The 19349-nt window shown below is 34.2% G+C and overlaps 5 protein-coding genes across 7 annotated transcripts; 3 read left to right on the top strand and 2 right to left on the bottom strand.

Moving 5' to 3' along the window:
* Positions 1-36: 36 nt before the first annotated feature.
* LOC116343879 (heparan-alpha-glucosaminide N-acetyltransferase) lies at positions 37-2874 on the top strand. 3 transcript variants are annotated; one of them, XM_031772172.1, is made up of 6 exons: positions 37-181; positions 476-625; positions 904-1028; positions 1120-1238; positions 1404-1810; positions 1876-2874. In XM_031772172.1, exons 2-6 carry the CDS (start codon positions 503-505, stop codon positions 2824-2826), a joined length of 1725 nt encoding a protein of 574 aa, XP_031628032.1. In that variant the 5' UTR covers positions 37-181; positions 476-502; the 3' UTR covers positions 2827-2874. The 3 variants fall into 3 exon arrangements, with proteins under 3 accessions (XP_031628032.1, XP_031628030.1, XP_031628031.1); XM_031772170.1 differs by having other exon boundaries at positions 412-625; XM_031772171.1 differs by lacking the exon at positions 37-181 and adding an exon at positions 191-411.
* Positions 2875-3100: 226 nt separating this feature from the next.
* Positions 3101-4350, bottom strand: LOC116344341 (sulfotransferase 1 family member D1-like). Its single transcript, XM_031772831.1, has 3 exons — positions 4140-4350; positions 3416-4051; positions 3101-3309 (listed from the first exon to the last, which is right to left on the bottom strand). Exons 2-3 carry the CDS (start codon positions 4003-4005, stop codon positions 3189-3191), a joined length of 711 nt encoding a protein of 236 aa, XP_031628691.1. The 5' UTR covers positions 4006-4051; positions 4140-4350; the 3' UTR covers positions 3101-3188.
* A 941-nt stretch (positions 4351-5291) lies between these two features.
* Positions 5292-6232, bottom strand: LOC116344142 (protein CREG1-like). Its single transcript, XM_031772565.1, has one exon. The coding sequence runs from the start codon at positions 6063-6065 to the stop codon at positions 5370-5372; it is 696 nt and encodes a 231-aa protein (XP_031628425.1). The 5' UTR covers positions 6066-6232; the 3' UTR covers positions 5292-5369.
* Positions 6233-7334: 1102 nt separating this feature from the next.
* On the top strand, positions 7335-9336 carry LOC116343699 (zinc carboxypeptidase-like). The gene is made up of 9 exons (XM_031771908.1): positions 7335-7621; positions 7688-7889; positions 7959-8162; positions 8221-8308; positions 8582-8739; positions 8809-8847; positions 8912-8996; positions 9063-9152; positions 9219-9336. Exons 1-9 carry the CDS (start codon positions 7335-7337, stop codon positions 9326-9328), a joined length of 1263 nt encoding a protein of 420 aa, XP_031627768.1. The 3' UTR covers positions 9329-9336.
* A 480-nt stretch (positions 9337-9816) lies between these two features.
* Positions 9817-18783, top strand: LOC116344102 (multidrug resistance-associated protein 4-like). The gene is made up of 18 exons (XM_031772512.1): positions 9817-10410; positions 13345-13672; positions 13734-13805; positions 13867-14017; positions 14106-14614; positions 14935-15172; positions 15255-15546; positions 15605-15809; positions 15864-16264; positions 16348-16536; positions 16605-16748; positions 16809-17005; positions 17076-17350; positions 17478-17561; positions 17656-17824; positions 17887-18070; positions 18129-18347; positions 18416-18783. Exons 1-18 carry the CDS (start codon positions 10226-10228, stop codon positions 18693-18695), a joined length of 4122 nt encoding a protein of 1373 aa, XP_031628372.1. The 5' UTR covers positions 9817-10225; the 3' UTR covers positions 18696-18783.
* Positions 18784-19349: the final 566 nt, after the last annotated feature.

The following is a 19349-nucleotide window of genomic DNA, read 5'->3' as shown; positions in this document are numbered from 1 at the left end:
GACAGTTCTTTCTCCATCAATTCCGTACATTGTTTTTCCATGTCCATGGATGGATTGTTTACAATTTGATGTGAATCAGACTAATCAAATATTACTTTACAATCCAGACAGTACACGACATCCGACGACATCGTATTAATCTATTAATACTTGACACACTCCCTCAATGATACTGTAAACGGTGGGTGAACAGTCGTTTGTCATGATTTAAACAATGCAGTCGCTTATGTGTTGTTCGTCGTGAATGTTTCACATTTTGGTGAACCAAAGTCATCTGACACAAATTTCACTGTGATTTTATTGTTGGTTGCACGAAAACACGTTTTACATTTTATTACGACAATATTTTACGCATTTAGTGGTGGAACGATTAATCGATTTTTTTTCTTTTGATAACTTTTGTGCATCAAGGTGTGTCAACAGAGTGCATATTTTTCGATAATTCAATTAGTTCACGCGGTTATTTTTGTAACAGATCCACTTGGCATTTTGATGTGATAAGATGTGGGAATTTTCGCAAGATTCCGTTACAGAGCAATTGAAAGTTGATCAAGCATTGCTCAACGTAAGCTCAACATTGGATGATAATTTGTGGCTTTATCAACTCTCGAGTGAATGTGTTGCGGTGAGATTTTTCATTTTGTTATTCGCTTTAAACACTCGAAAAAAAAAGAGATCAATTTTTATTTTCATCGTTTCAAAATTGATTTTACAACAATAATAATAATCGATTTCGAATCGTTTGAATGAACATGAAAGTTTTTGATAGCTATTTCAAATTTACTAAAATTTTATGTTGTTTTATTTATACTTCAATTAACAGTTCATTTCGAAGTAAATTTGATTTCGGTTTTTCAAAGTATGTTTGTTCACATGTTTAGTTTCTATTTGTCTCCTTTGTAGTGTCCTTATAAAAAATTAAAGAGAATCCCGGCACGAAGCTATATCGTTGAACGAATCAATACAGCAACCCAACTTAAATGGTCATTATATAAGTCTAATATTGGCCCATATGCGTTTGAAAACACGTAAGCTATTTGTTGCTCTTATTTTTATTCACAGTTGTTTTCCATTGAATGAATTAAATTAGACTATCGATTTCTATTACTTCTCGTGTAGCACCGCACACTGTGTTATTAGTCCGGACAATTTAGGCCAATTTGGCATTTACAATTTGACTATCGACGATAAAGGCTGTTCGTTTAACACACATCAAACGCCAGTCAATCGAGATTTGTGTAAGTGATATCGGTCACTCGTGTACAGACGCTTTTAACGATATCTTTATTATGAATCATAAAGAGTCTAATTTTAGTTTTTATATGGTGCCGCTTTATTTAAATTGAAAAATAAAGCGGATGATTATTTTTGATGAATTTTTAATGAATGTTTCAATTTTCTAGCGATAATATTGGTGTTGGTGTTTATTGCATTGGTATATGTGGCATTTACACTGTTACAAAGTGGCCGACAATATTGGTTGAAGCGACAAAATACAACCGCTTCAACGAGTCAACTCGATGGTGATGCAACAGTTGCAGCGGTTAATGCGTCCATTCAAAAGAATACATCGCAACGATTGCGTAGTTTGGATGCATTTCGCGGTTTGGCCATTGTGACGATGATTTTTGCAAATAGTGGATGTGGTAAATATCATTGGTTGGAACATGCAAGTTGGAATGGCATACATCCGGCTGATTTTATATTCCCATCATTTCTATGGATTATGGGTGTTTGCATTCCAATTTCGTTAAAGTCACAGTTTGCAAAAAATATCCCGCGATCGGATATTCTTAGCAATATTTTTGTTGTGAGTATAATATTGGTAAAATTCGATGTGAATTCGACCAATTAATTTTCTTTTCTTTCGTACAGCGATCTGTTAAGCTTTTTTTCATCGGTTTGCTAATTCACACTGCGCATGGCCCAGACATACGTGACATTCGCATCATGGGCGTACTACAACGATTTGGAATTTCTTATCTCGTAGTTGCTTCGCTGCAAGTTCTACTGCGAAAACAAGTGGCAATCGATTCAGAGGAGCGTTCACGTTCATGGCGAATCTCATTCCTTGATGTCACATCATTGTCGTCTCAATGGATCATAATGCTTGTCATAACGGCTTTTCATTTAATCGTAATTTTCTTTATACCGGTGCCAAATTGTGGCGTGGGCTACCTTGGACCTGGTGGCATTCACGAAATGGGACGTTTCAATAATTGTATTGGCGGCGCAACAGGGTACGTTGATCGATTGATAATTGGTACAAGACACTTGTATCAAAGACCACGCGCTACTGCGATCTACGACGAACGAATGCCATTCGATCCGGAAGGTCCGTTTGGATGCTTGTTAACAATCGTCCAAGTTTTCTTTGGAGTTCAATGCGGCAACACATTGTTGTTATTCACAAGACCCATTGATCGTTTGAAGCGATTTTTGAGTTGGAGTATCATCACATTTTTACTCGGCGGCTGCTTATGCCAATTTTCTATCAATGACGGCCTGATTCCAATCAACAAAAATTTATGGTCACTTTCATTTGTTCTGGTCACGACTTCAGTAGCATTTTTAATTCTATCCATTTTTTATGTCATTATTGATGTGAAGTGCTATTGGAGCGGCAAACCGTTAACGTTCGCTGGGATGAATGCAATTCTCATGTACATTGGTAGCGAATTGTTTGGGCGAATGTATCCGTTTTATTGGCATTTTAACGGCATGAATACTCACTTTATGTTCTTATTGTCAAATTTGTGGACAGCTGCGGCATGGACATTTGTTGCTTATTATTTATATATACGTAATTTCTTTTTCTCATTGTAATATAGACATTTAAGTAGAGAAAAAAAGAGACTGCACTTTTTTTAGTGCAAGGCCAATCATTTGAAATTCAAGTGTATTTTGGGATTGTGGAATAAAATAAAGATTTAATATTTTAGTGGAAATCATATTTCAAAAGTTTTTTTTTATTGTAAACTTTTTGCTTGGATTTGCAGCCAATCAAAGAACTGCAGCTTATATACAGTTTAACCAATTTCTACATTTAGAAAAGTTGTGTCAACAAATTAATTATCTACACAAAAAAAACATGTAGCTGTATAGTGTATCGCTGCAAATGAACTTTACCTGGCCAGTAGATCCAAACTTAGACTGTGGTTGTTTCAATTTCTGTTCTTCGTATTAATTCAAATGGCGAATTTAAAATCCGAGTCTTTGAAATGAACAGTGGTCCATTCATCAAATTTCTTGATATAATTCTCAGTCATCTCATCAAAGAATCCACCGGCCTTTCCTTTTCGAAAGAACCTAAAGAAGATAAGATACGTTTTTTCATTATTAATTAATAAAAGAAAAGTATTTGAGACATTTTTTACATTATTTATGAAACTTTTACAACTATCTGAATACCTACTGATAATCATTTTTTGGAATGTGTAATTTCTGCATATTGCCAAATGAAGCATATTCGGTGAGTTGTTTTAGTTCATCTTCTCCATATTTGGATTCGAGAAATTTGGCGATTTTCTTAACTTCATCAAATCGATCATTTAAAAGTTGCTCATAAGTTAAAAATAGAAAATTATCCCAGTTTCGAAGCTCCCAATAGGCAAGAACGTGTGCATAATGTGGAGCAAATAAAGTCCTATTATCCATGAATAAATCGAAATAATCTTCAATGGATCCCGAAAATATTTTGTGTCCATCACTTATCATATGAAACGTTGACACGGCCACATCTTTTGGATTGCGTGCAATATAAATAATTTTCGGTTGTACTCTCCACAAATCTACTGGCAACAGATGTAGTGGCAAATGTGATTTTATAGCTCGCGGTGATGGTGTGTTATTCAGTTTCTCAAGTTGGCCATAATCAACTAAAAATGCATCACGTTCAAAATATGTGGGAGTACCGGTTCTTTTGAAAAGTCTAATCCATGTTTTAGTTGCCAAACAATGTTCATGGTCCATGTTGTGCCTGATTTTGGAAATGCTATAACCCATACATCGTCTTTTCTTACTTTGAATGCTTGCAATTGGTTGGCCACGACTTCAAATTGAGGAAGCAGAAAACACGATTCGAATTTATAAGATTTTGGAAGTGGTAAATGTTCATTTTCCGACGGTTTTGTATTCACCTTTAGGTAAGTGTTTGTATTATCATTGTATGAATCTTTGTTAATAGGCGTTTTCACTTGTTGAACGTACTTTCGGCTTTGTTTGATTCAGAGCTTGGTCTTTGCAACATTTCGTAATGAATGTTTGCAAATCGAATAGATTCAACTTTTGTTTACTATTAAATTTTTCTTAAATTCGACACTTAATTTTTTTTCTTTTTTCGTTGCGAACGATTTTTGATGAGTTTTACTAGAGGGTAGATGTACATGTATTCGTAATGTTCGATTAGTGATGTAATCGCCAATATTGAAATATTCTTCGTGTTACTATTTTTATAAATACATACGCAATATATGTGCAATCAAAATAACATGTATCATGTTTGTATTAGTATACACAGCACCAATATGATGCCGAAAAACGACTAGTGAACCACATTTTGCGTGGATTTTTTATTCTCTTTTGTGCGTAATTTCTTCGACTTTGTGTAGTTCGATACGTTTGTATTCTGCTATCTTGGATTCACGTAATCACTTAAACCGTGATTTTTTATGAAGCTTTAAGATTCATCGAATCAAGATGTATTCAAAAAATAAATTATATTTTTCGAGACTAAAAGTGGATTCTACATTTTGAACATGTGTCTACCTGGAAGTTTTATCTTTAAATTGTTTGCTCAAAAACTCCGAGTCCGAATGCTTAGCGAATAAACAATAATAATAAATTTATTCTCTCTCTCGTGTCTACTGACCACTTAACTATAAAACGTCGGCTCGATTGGCTCTCTCCTATACATAAACATAGCAAAAAGCTGTGTGTCCTCCGTGGTATACAAATATATTTTTTTTGACTCCAATCGACCTGGTTGAAATACTTCTGGCTGGTTTGCTTGGTTCATGATCCTTTTTGATTTTTTTATGCAACTATTCAATTTGGGTGGTGCAATTGGTGTGGGCTCCTGATCTTGATGATTTCACAAATCTATGTGGTTGCGGCAAATCACCATTGCTTACAAAAGTTAATCGCGACTTACGTCAAAATGTTGAATCGAATATTGAACGATGTACAAATTAATAAATAAATTGGATTCAATTGACTTCAATATACCCTGAAAGGGAATCGAATCAAATTACATAAAAAACTCAATAAAAATGTAAAGATGCAAAATGTATTTTATTGAAATATTTGTTGTGACAATAATTTTTAAAAAAACAGTTGTTGTGTGTTCGGCAGACATTATTATTATTCAATTAATTGTTGAATTTTGGCCTAATCACCGATGGTATTTTAACGGCTTCAAATCTTGATTCAATATCACTATCGACCGCATCATAGTTGGCATTGTAATAATCATCGACAGACACGTATCTTGCACCGCCATAGAAATCTATCAAAACAATAAGTTCAATCTGCAATTTACAAAAATAGAATTTGTGTTGCTTGCGCCAATTAACCGATGCTGGATGACGATCGGTAAAGTATTCATCGGCCTTGGCATGCTCATCACTGTCCTCATTTAGTCGTTCAACGCGACCACTCAGAATGGCACGTGCACATTTTGGCTCTTGTGTATCAAGGCCCGAATTTAAACAGGACAAATCTTGATCTTCCGTAAACATAGCGGTGCATTTATTGCTTTGATTTATATCTTTGCCCGTGAAATCTAAATTGGTTAACAAAAAATAAATGTGTCCCGTTGATTTTCCGTTTACAGCACTATCAGCAATCGATTTAATGTTCACCATTGGGAAGCCTTGAATTGATGACACCGTTGATATTGTTCCCATTGACGTCCAATTTGATTTATGCACCAAATAACGGACCATTTTTGCATAATCGGTATGAGGTGGCCGATTCGATAAATTCACTTGACCAACGCATTTCCCCACCAATGTGATTGACACAATAAACACGAACAAATTGAAAATACTTTGATTCGGTATCATTTTCGATTCTTTGCAATTTACTCGGCGTCTTTTATACAAAATGTATATTCTTCACTTTCGAAAAATTGTTTAAATTCCCTATTACCTTTTTTTCAATAAAATATTTCAATTTAATTAAAATTGAATTGTTGCGTGATCATTCCACGAATAAACTCTAAATGAATATGTGAAATTAATTTGAAGAAAAGAGAACTTGAGGGTTTTGATTATAACATGGCCAAAATACAATTTCGTACACTTGAGTTCAAGTGCCTGAAGTGATATATCAATCGATATCCGTGCTGATAAATTAATAAATAGGAGTAATGTCTGTCTTGACAACAGGTCACGTACATGCTCTTATCAGAAGCATTAAGTAGCTGAATAACTAGCAATTCACCTTTTTAATAGTTTCAAATTTCAAGAGAGGGGAGGGTGGTCGGTAAATTCGTAGATCAGTTAAGGCTGGCTAATACCAAAGTAATACCAAAGTAATACTATAGCAAAACTGTAGGAATTTGATACGATTTGAAACACTTTTTATCGCTTTTAAGGTTTGAGATGAGAAATAAGTAAGAAAAACGACCATAATCGTCCATGGTAAATGAAGACGAAAATGTATCCAATGAAAAAACTGACTTTGTTTAAAATTTTGTATTTGATCAATCATTTATCAATGTAATATTAAGCTTCGAAATCGTTTTCGGTTAGTTTGTACCACGCATAATTCAAGCAAAACATATTTTTTCGGATTCTTTGCAAGAGATGCAAATTCTTATTGTTATTTATGACACGTTTTATTTTATATCATGTATTTTAAGTTTTTCTTGTCCAATTCAGTGAAATTATTAATATAATTTCGAATTATCATGTGCTGGTTAAGTAACAAGTCACGATGCCATAAAAACTCAGTCGAGAGAGAGAGAGAGAGAGAGAGAGAGAGAGAGAGAAGGAGTAGGAGGAGAGTTCGTGATACAGATTTTATGTAAGATGGATTCAATTCAAATATGTACCAAATAATCAAATTGTTCGAAGCCCAAGTGATCATAAGAATAACCTGGAATGAACCGACAATAATTTTAATGCAAATTGACGAACAAAGCAACGCGCCCAAATGCATTATCATTTGGTTAGTCACATTCCAATAAATTCGCCATCAAAATTTGCTATAAAAGCAGTAATCATCGACTCTTACGATCAGTTCAAACCAAAATAATTTGTTAAATTGAAGAAAATCTAGTTTTCGGCGATAAAATATATTTTACGTAAAAGATTCATCCAAGTGCAAACATGAGGGCAGTTTTAATTACTTTTTTCATTAGTTTCACTTATATATTGTGTGAAAAGGCTCGTTTTGATTATTATCGTGTGTATTCGATTGAAATTGAAAATGATGACCAATTGCAAGTAATGCAGGACTTAGAAAATCACCAGGATGGTCTTTTATTTTTGACACTTCCCATTGCCAATCAAACAATGGTGGATATTCTAGTTCCACCCCATAAATTTTCAGACATTGGTGAACTTTTCCAAAAATATGAAATGAAAAACAAAATAAAAATCGAGAATTTGCAAAGGTACTTCAAAAATATGAACAACTACTTTTTATAGAATGTAATACATGAAATTTCATTCAACTGTAGTTTGATCGATGAAGAGCAGTCGGATGGGGCTTCATCACGAGCAGCATTTGGTTGGAATCGATATAATACCCTGAAAGAAATAAACGACTGGATGGATGAAATGCTGCGTCAATATCCAAGCGTGCTCACCAATTATGATATTGGTAGAAGTTATGAGAAACGAACGATTCGAGCACTGAAATTGTCAACGAGACCAGAGCTTGTAATTTGTGAATAGGTTGTTCGATGGTATTAAATAGCTTTTTGATATCTTTTACGTATTCACTTTCAGAAAAATCCAATCATATTTGTTGAGTCGACGGTTCATGCACGTGAATGGATAACTGCGGCAACTGCGACATATCTTCTGAACGCACTACTGACAGCAAGTGTATCGAGACCTCAAGATCCAGAGATTACACCATTGGCTATGAACTATGATTGGGTGTTTGTTCCAGTTGTCAATCCAGATGGATATGTCTATTCACACACCAACGTAAGTAGATTGATTCAGTATCTATATTAAACTTATGACGGCTGCGCCCTTCACATAGAATCGAATGTGGCGTAAAAATCGAAGACCACAATCAAATTGGTGCGTTGGCGTTGATGGAAATCGCAATTTTGGCTTTTACCATGCACGTGAGTTCATCGTAGTTCAAGCAAGCGTTCAGAAAGACATACATTTATGCGAGCAATTGAATGATGCTTGCATCATTTGATGCGCATCGCTAGTGCTTTCGTTGTGCGTTCGGAGCACTTCGTGCGCTGCCGAAGATCCGAATGTACGGCGACAGCACAATCGATGCGCATCAAATGATGCAAGCATCATTCAATTGCTCGCATAAATGTATGTCTTTCTGAACGCTTGAGTTCAAGTATTCTTAAGTTTATTATTAATCGCTTGATTTTCAGAAAGCGGTGGATCAAAAGATCCATGCTCCGAATTGTATGGTGGTGCCAAGGCATTTTCTGAACCAGAAACTTTTGCGCTATCAGAATTTGTAAAAAACTTCAACATCAGCTTATACCTTTCATTTCACTCGTATGGACAAATGTTGCTTTTTCCCTATGTAAATCGAATTTTATTTTATCAGTTTATTAATTATCCAGAGTAGGTCATACTAACTTATCATTTTCAGGGACACTCAAAGAAACGATCTGGTAACTATAAGGATTTGGTAATAAAGAAAATTGATAAAAGTAGACAATTCGCAGTAAATTCAAACATTATAACTGTTTTAGATGGAAATTGGATTGAAAAGCGCACAAGCAATAAAAAAACGATTTGGAACAATCTATGAAGTTGGGCCCACATCTGAAGTTTTATGTAAGTTTTTTTTTATAATTTGATTTTTTCTGTTAAAATTGCCTTAAAACGTGTGAATTTGTTAAGATATTGCATCTGGAACCTCTGCCGACTGGGTGTATGCAAAACGAAATGTTTCTCTCTCCTACATTTTCGAATTTCGCGATGTTCGCAATGGTAATTTATTTTTATCGATATAATTCAATGGTAGACTAAGAACTTATCGTTATTTGTTCAATACAGGACGTAACGGTTTCATATTGCCACCGAAACAAATCATTCCAAATGCACTTGAAGTAATTGACGGTCTAAAGGTAATGATCAAAGAAGCAAATCTACGAGGATATCTATGAACTTCAACCAATATCGATTTTTAAATATACATTATTGACGAATATTTTCAATAAATATTAACCGAAAAAGATCCATTATTTGCTTAATATCAATACCACATTCTAACTAGAATAGTTGGAAAAAAGATCAAATTGTTTTATTTGTCGCATTGAACACATTTTACAAACTACATATATAACGAACAGTAGCTCCCAAAAAAATAAACTAATGTTCAAACGTCTGACTAATAGAAATGAAATATTTTGTTTATCTAATCCGTCAAGTAATCAAATAAATATCATATCAGCAACGTGATACAACTACTTTGATTTTTCTACATACACACTGTAATAAATATATAAATATCTACAATATGAGTGAATGAATGAATAGAAAGATAAAATTTCTGTTTAATTGTGTGGAACGGTTTACATGAGTGGACATTTTTTTCAAAGATTCTGAGAAAAATGTTAGTCAGTCTACAACAACTGCACGTATAGTACGTGCTAGAATAATATTGCGAATTAATTGAATTTAGTATTGACTTACAACTGATTTTGAATTATTGGCGTATTCTTCAAGTACGAACGACATGAATTTAAAATAAAAATAAACAAAATTTGGATATATTTTTGGCTGATATTATTTTATTACTTGTGCGTCGCTTAAATACAGGCATTTCATGAACAGTTTTTATACTTAATATGACAAATAAGATAAGATAAACACGAAGTACAACTGATGTTACTATATAAAGTGCTAACTTGTGGTCACTCAATAAAAAATATCGATTGCAATTTTTTTTCGAATCATTCTCTCTCTCTTTGAATATTAAATGAGAACGATAGAAGACATAAGATTTTTTAACCTAAGTGTATTTATGTGTTACGAATAAAAATAATAGTTGTGCATATGAAATGGAATCTGCGCAACAAAAACTTCCGCCAAATCCAAGGGAAACTGCTAATTTTTTTTCGAAAATATTTTTGTGGTGGACATTTCCACTGTTCCGGAAGGGCTATAGAAAAATTCTTCACTTAGACGATATTTATCAACCTTTGAAATGTGATAGATCTGAATTGCTTGGAGATCGACTGGAAACGTAAGTTCTAAAAATATACTTTTTTAGTTTTTTTTAACTCGGAACAAACATCAATTGAAAGAAGAAGAAAAATCATGTAATTGTGTCAACTCTAATTGGAACTGATTACAAAACTATCAAAAGATAACGAAAAAATGCTAGTGGAAGTATTATCGAGTGTCAACCATGTAATGATCAAATTATGTCTAATACAATATCATATTATCATGGTCAATTGTGCTGCCAACATCCGACTATTTTATCGTATAAACTTAGTGCTCGCTTAATGCTGTATAAAGTTTTTTTGTTTAAAATATTTTTTAATTTATTTAAAAAGTATAGTAAAATAAACAAAAGTATTGTTAATTTTCGGTGCTCACAGATAACGGATAGAGTGTGCTACTAAATTTACGAAGCTTGACAATTTTCGAAGTCTCAATAGCTTTGTCATGTGTTATCTTGTATCTGTAAACAATTTCGCGTGACTCAACAAAAGCGTATATTCTTTTTCCCCTCACTCTATTTTGCTCTGTTAATCTCAGCGGTAAAGTAAGTAAATAGTAATCAATACTACCCTCACTTGCTTTCTATATCACCTGTATATTTTTTTTGAGCTTCACGTTCCGAGCGACATCTCTATGTGCTTGGCATTGAACTCGCGATCCAAACGAGCACCAAAGGCAATTAAAACATTTTTTACTTTTCCGCACACACCTAGTGTGAAAGGGGAAAGTATTGCAATAGGTCAAAATTTACGAAACCTCAAAAACATGTTTTCTGGACGTTTCTGAGGTCAGAGAACCCGAATCAGGCCGTTTTGAGCATGGTTGTTGTGGGTCGCTTCCACGTCGTACGTCGTACGTCGTACGTCGTACGTCGTACGTCGTACGTCGTACGTTGTCCGCCGTACGCAAAATTTGTCCATCGATTTTCTCACCACCCAGAAAAGTTATTTGAAATCTGACTTCACGGGATGATTGGGGGTCCCCAGGAATAGAAATCATCAGATTTTGAGCGACTTTGGTTGATGGAAAAAAATTCCATGCCTGGAGTGATACCTATGAAAAAGAGTCCAATTTTCGTCTAAAAGTCATACTTAATGTAGACTTAAACACTCAAAAATATGTATTGGGGGGTTTTTTGGCACGAGAAAACCGAATCCGACGTTAGTTTTGAGATACAATCAATTTTTAATACAGTTTCCTTGAAAAAATCACAAAAAATTTGGATTTTTGTATGGGAGCCTGTATGCTACCTTAATGACGTGAAACTTTGCACAGACTATTTTTTACACAAAAGTATAACATTCTGAAAATTTGAAGAGATTTCAATTAAAATTAGGGGTACCTCCCATACAAAATTTTCAATTGGCTCAAAAACGAATATTTTGTATGGGAGATACTCTTGATTTTGGTTGAAATTTCTCCAAACCCTCCGAATGTTATTTGTGAAAAAAATAACCTGTGCAAAGTTTCACGCCATTAAGGTAGCATACAGACATGGCTCCCATACAAAAATCCAAATCTGTTGTGACTTTAGTTATGAAAAGTGTTTCAAAAATAATCTTTATGGCAAAATTAACGTCAGACATATTTTTTATAGTATTTTGTTAGAAAATAGAATACTTTCAAATGTCGTACAAATGGGTTCATCATGAAAGTGTGAAAAATCTTTTCTCGGGTACTTCTGCTATTAAATTAAAGAATATTTCGTTGCCAAAGTTGAAAAATATTTTTTGGTCTCGAACTTTACGCCGCTTGAAAGACTTGAAGAATCGAGCAAATATTATTTTGAACTTTCTTAATAAAATACGCAACTACCACCGTGCGGAAAAGTTCGTCTTACTCCCGTAAGACTCTTTATTTTTTTGGTGCGAAAAAGTAAAAAATGTCAACTGATTTTGTGTGAAGAAAAACCATGTGATATGCAACGTCCTCGCAGTTAATTTCGATGACACAAACTGTGCAAAGTAATTTCAATTTATTTTCCATCACAAATTCACTAAATACAAATAATAAATCGGTTTTTGTTCAATTTACACGGTATATCTTTATCGAGCGTAAAATGACAGACGTCACAACAAATGATTCCGTATTCAAACTTCAAACAATTAACATTCTACACAAACTTTTTGTTCTAATTTTCATGAGCACATAGAGATGGCGCCATCATGCAGTTTTTTACATTATTTGCCATTGTAAGTGATGGTAGAATCAATATATGTGCTGCTTACTCATTATTACACTATGACATTTTATTAAAAAAATTAATTGTCTTAAATATGTGTACAATAAGTGTTGGTATTATTTATTTCATTCGATCGAATACCAGCCGCCAGTCCTTTCGACTTCGGAGCAGCAGATATCGACTGTGTTCATTGTATATTACTATATTCATAACATAACACAATTTTTCTTAGTCTATTTTACCGAACATTAAATAACAAATTGTCCAATTTAACAACACTATTTCTAAAAATGCTTCTCGATGCTGATTCTAAGAATGTTTCTCTTATTAAATTAAAATTCCTACACGCCACGTAAAATGGTTGACTATGCGCATATTCAGCTGTAAACATTCGTACTCTAATAAGTTCTGTATTACTCAAATTTCTTTGGTTTACATCATATTGCTGTCTTGTGTATACAACTATACAATCTTATCTCTAAGCGAACGCGACACCATTTTATCCAATAAGGAATCGTAAATTAAAAATACAGAGGCATTTATAAAAACTGATACGGTAGCAATACAAAATTCTCATCTCTTTGATAAACAAATTTTAATGACCATATCACAAATTTTTGCTAGAGTGTAAACATTTTCAAATTACAAACATTTTGATGGGATCAGACATAGGTGCACCCTCAACCACCTCTCTCTACGGACTTAAAACATGACATGAAACTAATAACTTGATTAAATTGAATAAAAATAAATAAATTGATTTTGCAGACAATGGAACAAACAAGCATTGAAACCAAAACGCAATGCGCTACTAAAAGCGATCGTTGCTACATTCTGGAAAGATTACATTCTATTGATATCCCTGTCATTTTTCAATGAAATTGTGTTGCGCTTGGGACCGACATTTCTTTTGGGCTATTTATTGGAATATTTTCGCAAAGATTCCGGAATTGAAGATCATATGGCAATATTGTATGCCGCTGGATTTGTACTACTTAATGGTTTAAGCTCTTTGGTTGCGAGTAATGTCATGTTGCTGTCTTTTCACAATGGAATGAAGGTGCGAGTTTCGGTGTGCAGCGTCATTTATAGAAAGGTATTACTTGAGAAACGAAAATTGAATAAATGAACAAAGTAATAATTTAGTTGAATTTTAGGCACTAAAAATATCACAAACGGCACTTGGAGAAACACCGGTTGGAAAAGTTGTCAATTTACTGTCCAATGATGTAAGTATAAGCTACTGTGTCTTTAATATGTGTACTGATTTTCATTTTTATGTATATTCAGGTCAACCGGTTCGATTGGGCTTCATTGTTTATCAATTCATTACTGACATCGCCTATAGTTACACTTGTTATTGGCTGTTTGATGTGGAAAGATATTGGGGTGGGTGGACTTGTTGGCATGATAGTCGTCTTTTTCATCGTTCCGATATTAAGTAAGATTTTCAACAGTGATTGAAGTTCATTTTTTAAACAAACGAAAATGCCGCAATTAATTAATCAGCAATAAACAATTTTAAATAGGCTATGCAGGAAAACTAACATCCACATACCGTCGCAAAATGGCAGTACGAACCGATGAACGTGTCCGATTTATGGATGAAATTATATCAGCAGCTCAAGTTATAAAAATGTATAGCTGGGAACGACCATTCGCCAAGCTGATCGATTATGCACGAAAAATGGAATTGAAATTTTTACGTAAAAAATCCTACATCGCAGCATTTCAAATGACATTCATAGTCATTACCACACGATTGGCAATTTTCTGTGCAATGTTAACCATTGTACTAGTCGATGGTCCAGACAAAATTAATGCTGCCAAAATATACGTGATGTCATCGTATTTTCGAATCATCAGTCAAGTATTGTCCATGGGGTTTGCACGTAGTTTTGCTGAAACCGCAGAAATTTTGGTAGCTTTGAGACGATTGGAAAAACTTTTAATTTTGGAGGAGAAAAAAATACCCGCACAAATCGAAAATGGTAATTCAAAAGGGGTTGAGAACCGATCAGTTGAAAAAATAACTCAGGTAAATGACAAAATGTATTACATTATTCTTGCACAGAAAGAAAATATCAGCCGACGCTATACGCAAAACCGACTGGTACGTGCGCTCATACGTTTTTACATCTTTTACATCTAGTGACCATACGATTTTTCGACTGATTCGTTACTCTTTGTGCGTATCTTCGCACAGTCGAAAAATCGTATGGTCACTAGATGTAAAAGATGTAAAAACGTATGAGCGCACGTACCAGTCGGTTTTGCGTATAGCGTCGACTGATATTTTCTTACTGTGTGAAATATGATAAAAACGTCAGGTTTTATAGTATTTTTATCACATAAAAGGTAAATATTTCGGCGACTGAAGATCCAAACACATCAATCTCAATGAAAAATGTGAGTGCGCGTTGGATATCGAGTAGCGGAAACTTAGAATATTCGTCTAAGGATCAAAGTGCGACAGCCCATCAAAATGGTGAAATAAAAAATGACGAATCAGCGGCAGGTGACATCGAAACACAAACTCTAGACAATTTAAATGTTAGTTTACCCAAAGGAAAGCTAATTGGTGTAATTGGACCAGGTACGAATTATTTTCGACGTAAAAAAAGAAAATAATTTTGCACTTATTGATGTTTCCTTTCTTAATGATGGTTTTGATTCAGTTGGCAGTGGAAAATCATCATTTTTACAAGCTCTCTTACGTGAACTGCCATTAGAATCCGGTTCAATCAATATAAATGGCTCAATTTCGTATGCAAGTCAAGAGTCGTGGATATTTCCTGCGAGCGTTCGACAGAATATTTTATTTGGAACTGAATATGATCGCAATCGTTACAATGCCGTCGTTGAAACGTGCTCTTTGACGAAAGACTTTGAGCAACTAGAAAATGGAGATCTTACAATTGTAGGAGATCGTGGAGCAAGTCTTAGCGGTGGTCAGAAGGCACGTATCAAGTAAGTGATATATTTATGAATACTTTTTATCTCATTCTAATTAAAAACAAATGTTAAGCCTTGCCCGAGCTTGTTATCGAAATGCTGATACTTACTTGTTAGACGATCCATTGAGTGCTGTTGATGCGCATGTCGGTACACATATATTCAACAAATGTATAGGCCAAAATAGTCGATTGGCCAAAATGAAAGCGACACGCATATTAGTGACACATCAAGTACATTTTCTGAAAGAAGCTGATTGGCTAATTGTTTTAAAAGATGTGAGTAGACAAGATTCTATAAATTACATAAATACTAATTGAAAAAAAAACTAGGGAAAAATCGAAGCTCAAGGATCACCGTTGACCTTATCGAGATCGGGTATTGATTATGTCCAACTTGTTGGCGAAATTAAAACACCGGAAATCGACGAAAACTTCGAAGTATTCAAGCGTCAAACATCATCAACGTCATCAATAAAAAGCCAACTGTCGCGACAAACATCCATAGCACCATCCATTAACTCCGGCGATATCCCAGCCGATATGTCCGGATCGCATGAGAAAATCGATCAAGGTGTTGGAATGGAAAGTAGCTCCAAGGGAAAAGTGAAAGGATCAGTGTCATTGAATTATTTCAAGGCCGGCGCTCCTTGGCCTGTTTTATCACTATTGTTTGGTTCTTTTGTCTTTGTTCAACTTATAGCAAGTTTGGTGGACTATTGGGTCTCCATATGGTACGCAAACTTTTATAAATTAAAAAAATGTATACTTTTCATTTAAATAGCACAGCTTTTAACTAGATTGAAACTTTTTTTAGGACCAACCAAGAAGAAACTCGTGCCCTCCAAAAAAATGCAATTTTCAATAGTACTTTACAGGAATCCAGATCGCTGAATGATATGAGAAGTTTAATGTTTGATATCACATCATTTACGCTAAGCACAGATGAATGTATTTATATTTTTGGATCTTTGATCGCAGCTCTTTTTATCTTCACGTTTTTGAGGTATTCACAATTGTTCACATTTATCGTATTTCAAAATGTCTCGAATGTTTTCCAATTTTTATATTTAGATCGATTGGATTTTATGTAATCTGTGTGAGAGTCTCCCATAAGTTGCACAATGCTATGTTTAATGGACTTATTTCAACTTCGATGCGATTCTTTGATACCAATCCATTGGGTAGAACACTTAATCGCTTCTCAAAAGACATTGGGTAATTTTCAAATTTGATCGATTTTTTTCTGTGTATAATTATTAACTTCAATATTTCCAGAGCTGTTGATGAAATGCTGCCACGATGCCTTTTTGACGCAACACAAATTTTATTGGCACTAACTGGTTCAGTTGTACTAGTTGCAGTTGTAAATCCATTATCAATGGTTCCCGTGATTGTTTTGGGATTCTTTTTAATAATAATTCAACGGATATACTTAAAAACGTCAAAGAATTTGAAACGTTTGGAAGGAATGAGTAATGAATTAAGCCGCCAAAGAAAATATCAAAAATATTGAATTTTTATTTCATTTATGAATATGCATAGCAAAATCACCCGCCTATACACATTTATCATCAACTTTGACCGGTTTATCGACTGTTCGTGCATACAACGCGGAAAAAACTTTACGAACTGAATTTGACAATCATCAAAATTTGCATTCAGCATGTTGGTACTTGGTTATATCTACAAGCTCTGTATTTGGTCTTTCGATTGACATGATCTGTCTGATGTTTACATCGTGCATCATTTTTTATTACGTGTTCTTCGGACGTGATGTATCGGGTGATCAAATTGGTTTAGCGATTACACAGGCGATGGTGAGAGAAATCTTTTTTTTGTTTCATTACATTTATAAGTTTATTATTTTCCCATCCTACCCAAGCTATGGTACGAACATTCTGCTTCAATTACTGACAAAAAACTCTAATTTAAAATTATGAAAAGGGACTCAATGGGATGGTGCAGTGGGGTGTTCGCCAGTTATCTGAAGTTAGCAATCAAATGATGTCAGTTGAACGTGTGCTTGAAGTAAATACAAATTAAATTCTTGAATATCCAATATTATTTACATGTTCACTCAATGGAATTGTATCAAAACTTATTATTTATTAACTTTTTCAAGTATCGAGATTTGGAACCAGAAAAACAATTAAAAAAACTAATTAGCGTAAGCAAGGAGTGGCCATCAAAGGGATGTATCGAGTTCCGAAATGTATATTATAGATATGCAGCTGAAGCAGAGCCGGTTTTATGCGATTTATCACTTGTTATAAAATCCATGGAGAAAATTGGTATAAAAAAAAACAATGAACACAATTTTCAATGGAGAATTATATTTTAATAATAATTGTAGGCATTGTTGGTAGAACGGGAGCTGGGAAGAGTTCATTGATTGGTTCGTTATTCCGTTTGGCATGCGTCGAAGGTGATATTTTGATTGATGGCGTTAATACCGCTGAAGTTCTATTGAGAGATCTGCGTAGACAAATAGCCATCATTCCCCAAGATCCGGTGTTGTTCTCGGGCACATTAAGAAGGTATGAGCCATTATTATCGTTCTCATCCACGGTTCATCTAACAAAATAATATTTGCAGAAATTTAGATCCATTTGAAGAATATTCAGATGCAGATGTTTGGAATGCATTGGAAAGCGTTGAACTGAAAAGTGCTGTATCGGAATTCTTGGGATTGCAGTCTCAAGTTCTGCCCCATGGTGCCAATTATTCGGTTGGCCAACGTCAACTGCTGTGTTTAGCTCGTGCGATCTTGCGAAAAAATCGAATTCTTGTCATGGATGAAGCTACTGCTAATGTGTTAGTTGGAAATTTATTCGATTTAATTAAATGTAGAAAATGAAATGAATTTATTCTCGCCTTTACAGAGATCCACAAACTGATGCCCTAATTCAACAAACAATCCGTAATAAATTTACCGATTGCACTGTTTTGACAATTGCACACAGACTGCACACAATCATCGATTCAGATCGAATATTAGTCATGGACTTTGGAAAAATAGCCGAATTTGATGAACCTCACATATTATTGCAAAATGAAAATGGCATATTCCATGGCATGGTCAAGGCATTGGGAGATCAAGAATTCATACGACTATCGCAAGTGGCTTTGAGACAAAACCAAGTAATACACAGTTACCTATAAATAAATTATGAAACTGTAGAATATTTGCAGATATTTAATTTAATTTTGTGGAATGCGAATAATAAAAGACAATTTATTTAACAAGAAACTATTTTGGCATTTATTTAAATTTATAAAATAGATCTCGTTTTTCGATGCGGCATATGCATTGATATGTAAAATAGAATGTAAAAATCGAAGGATGGAATGTTCAAAGTTGAAAGATGTAATAAACGACGAATCGACTATCACATAATTTCACTACAAAAGTAAAGAGGCAAGTTAAAGTGGTAAAAAGTCGTAAAATTGGCTTAATGCAACGTTAGCAATGCTCTAATTCAGCTTCAATGTTTACTTTGATTCGGTGGTATAGCTCAGAAAATACAGCGATTGCATCTGGGGAATTGGTTGTTCATGATTTTTCGAAGAAAATTCATCAAAGATTAAAACAAATATTAAATATTTACACATTTTTATTTAATTCACAGGAACTGGAAGAATTTGTGCGCCAAATCAATGAACACTTTGATGAAATCGACAGCTTTGAATTGGTCGTTGATTGAAATGGTTTTCATAGAAAATACAAACACACACAAACTTTATAAAGTTTAAAATCTATATTCCATAAACATATCTCCAAATGAATGACATACCAGTTTGTTCCAGTGCATGATA

This window comes from Contarinia nasturtii, unplaced genomic scaffold (assembly GCF_009176525.2).
Source record: "Contarinia nasturtii isolate CC-2019 unplaced genomic scaffold, AAFC_CNas_1.1 Cnas_scaffold_1037, whole genome shotgun sequence".
In the NCBI taxonomy this organism is placed as follows: Eukaryota; Metazoa; Arthropoda; class Insecta; order Diptera; family Cecidomyiidae; genus Contarinia; species Contarinia nasturtii.
This window is presented reverse-complemented; position numbering and strand designations above follow the sequence as displayed.

Excerpts from the sequence above, each read along its gene's own strand:
- LOC116344341 (XM_031772831.1), bottom strand. The coding sequence starts at position 4,005 with ATGGGTTATAGCATTTCCAAAATCAGGCACAACATGGACCATGAACAT. Across the intron at positions 3,310-3,415 it reads ATTCCAAAAAATGATTATCA|GTTCTTTCGAAAAGGAAAGG; the intron begins GTAGGTATTCAG and ends TATCTTCTTTAG.
- LOC116344142 (XM_031772565.1), bottom strand. The coding sequence starts at position 6,065 with ATGATACCGAATCAAAGTATTTTCAATTTGTTCGTGTTTATTGTGTCA.
- LOC116343879 (XM_031772172.1), top strand. The coding sequence starts at position 503 with ATGTGGGAATTTTCGCAAGATTCCGTTACAGAGCAATTGAAAGTTGAT. Across the intron at positions 626-903 it reads TCTCGAGTGAATGTGTTGCG|TGTCCTTATAAAAAATTAAA; the intron begins GTGAGATTTTTC and ends TCTCCTTTGTAG. Across the intron at positions 1,239-1,403 it reads GCCAGTCAATCGAGATTTGT|CGATAATATTGGTGTTGGTG; the intron begins GTAAGTGATATC and ends TCAATTTTCTAG.
- LOC116344102 (XM_031772512.1), top strand. The coding sequence starts at position 10,226 with ATGGAATCTGCGCAACAAAAACTTCCGCCAAATCCAAGGGAAACTGCT. Across the intron at positions 15,173-15,254 it reads AATTGGTGTAATTGGACCAG|TTGGCAGTGGAAAATCATCA; the intron begins GTACGAATTATT and ends GTTTTGATTCAG. Across the intron at positions 17,006-17,075 it reads GAAACGTTTGGAAGGAATGA|CAAAATCACCCGCCTATACA; the intron begins GTAATGAATTAA and ends GAATATGCATAG.
- LOC116343699 (XM_031771908.1), top strand. The coding sequence starts at position 7,335 with ATGAGGGCAGTTTTAATTACTTTTTTCATTAGTTTCACTTATATATTG. Across the intron at positions 8,740-8,808 it reads AAATGTTGCTTTTTCCCTAT|GGACACTCAAAGAAACGATC; the intron begins GTAAATCGAATT and ends TATCATTTTCAG. Across the intron at positions 9,153-9,218 it reads ATTTCGCGATGTTCGCAATG|GACGTAACGGTTTCATATTG; the intron begins GTAATTTATTTT and ends TGTTCAATACAG.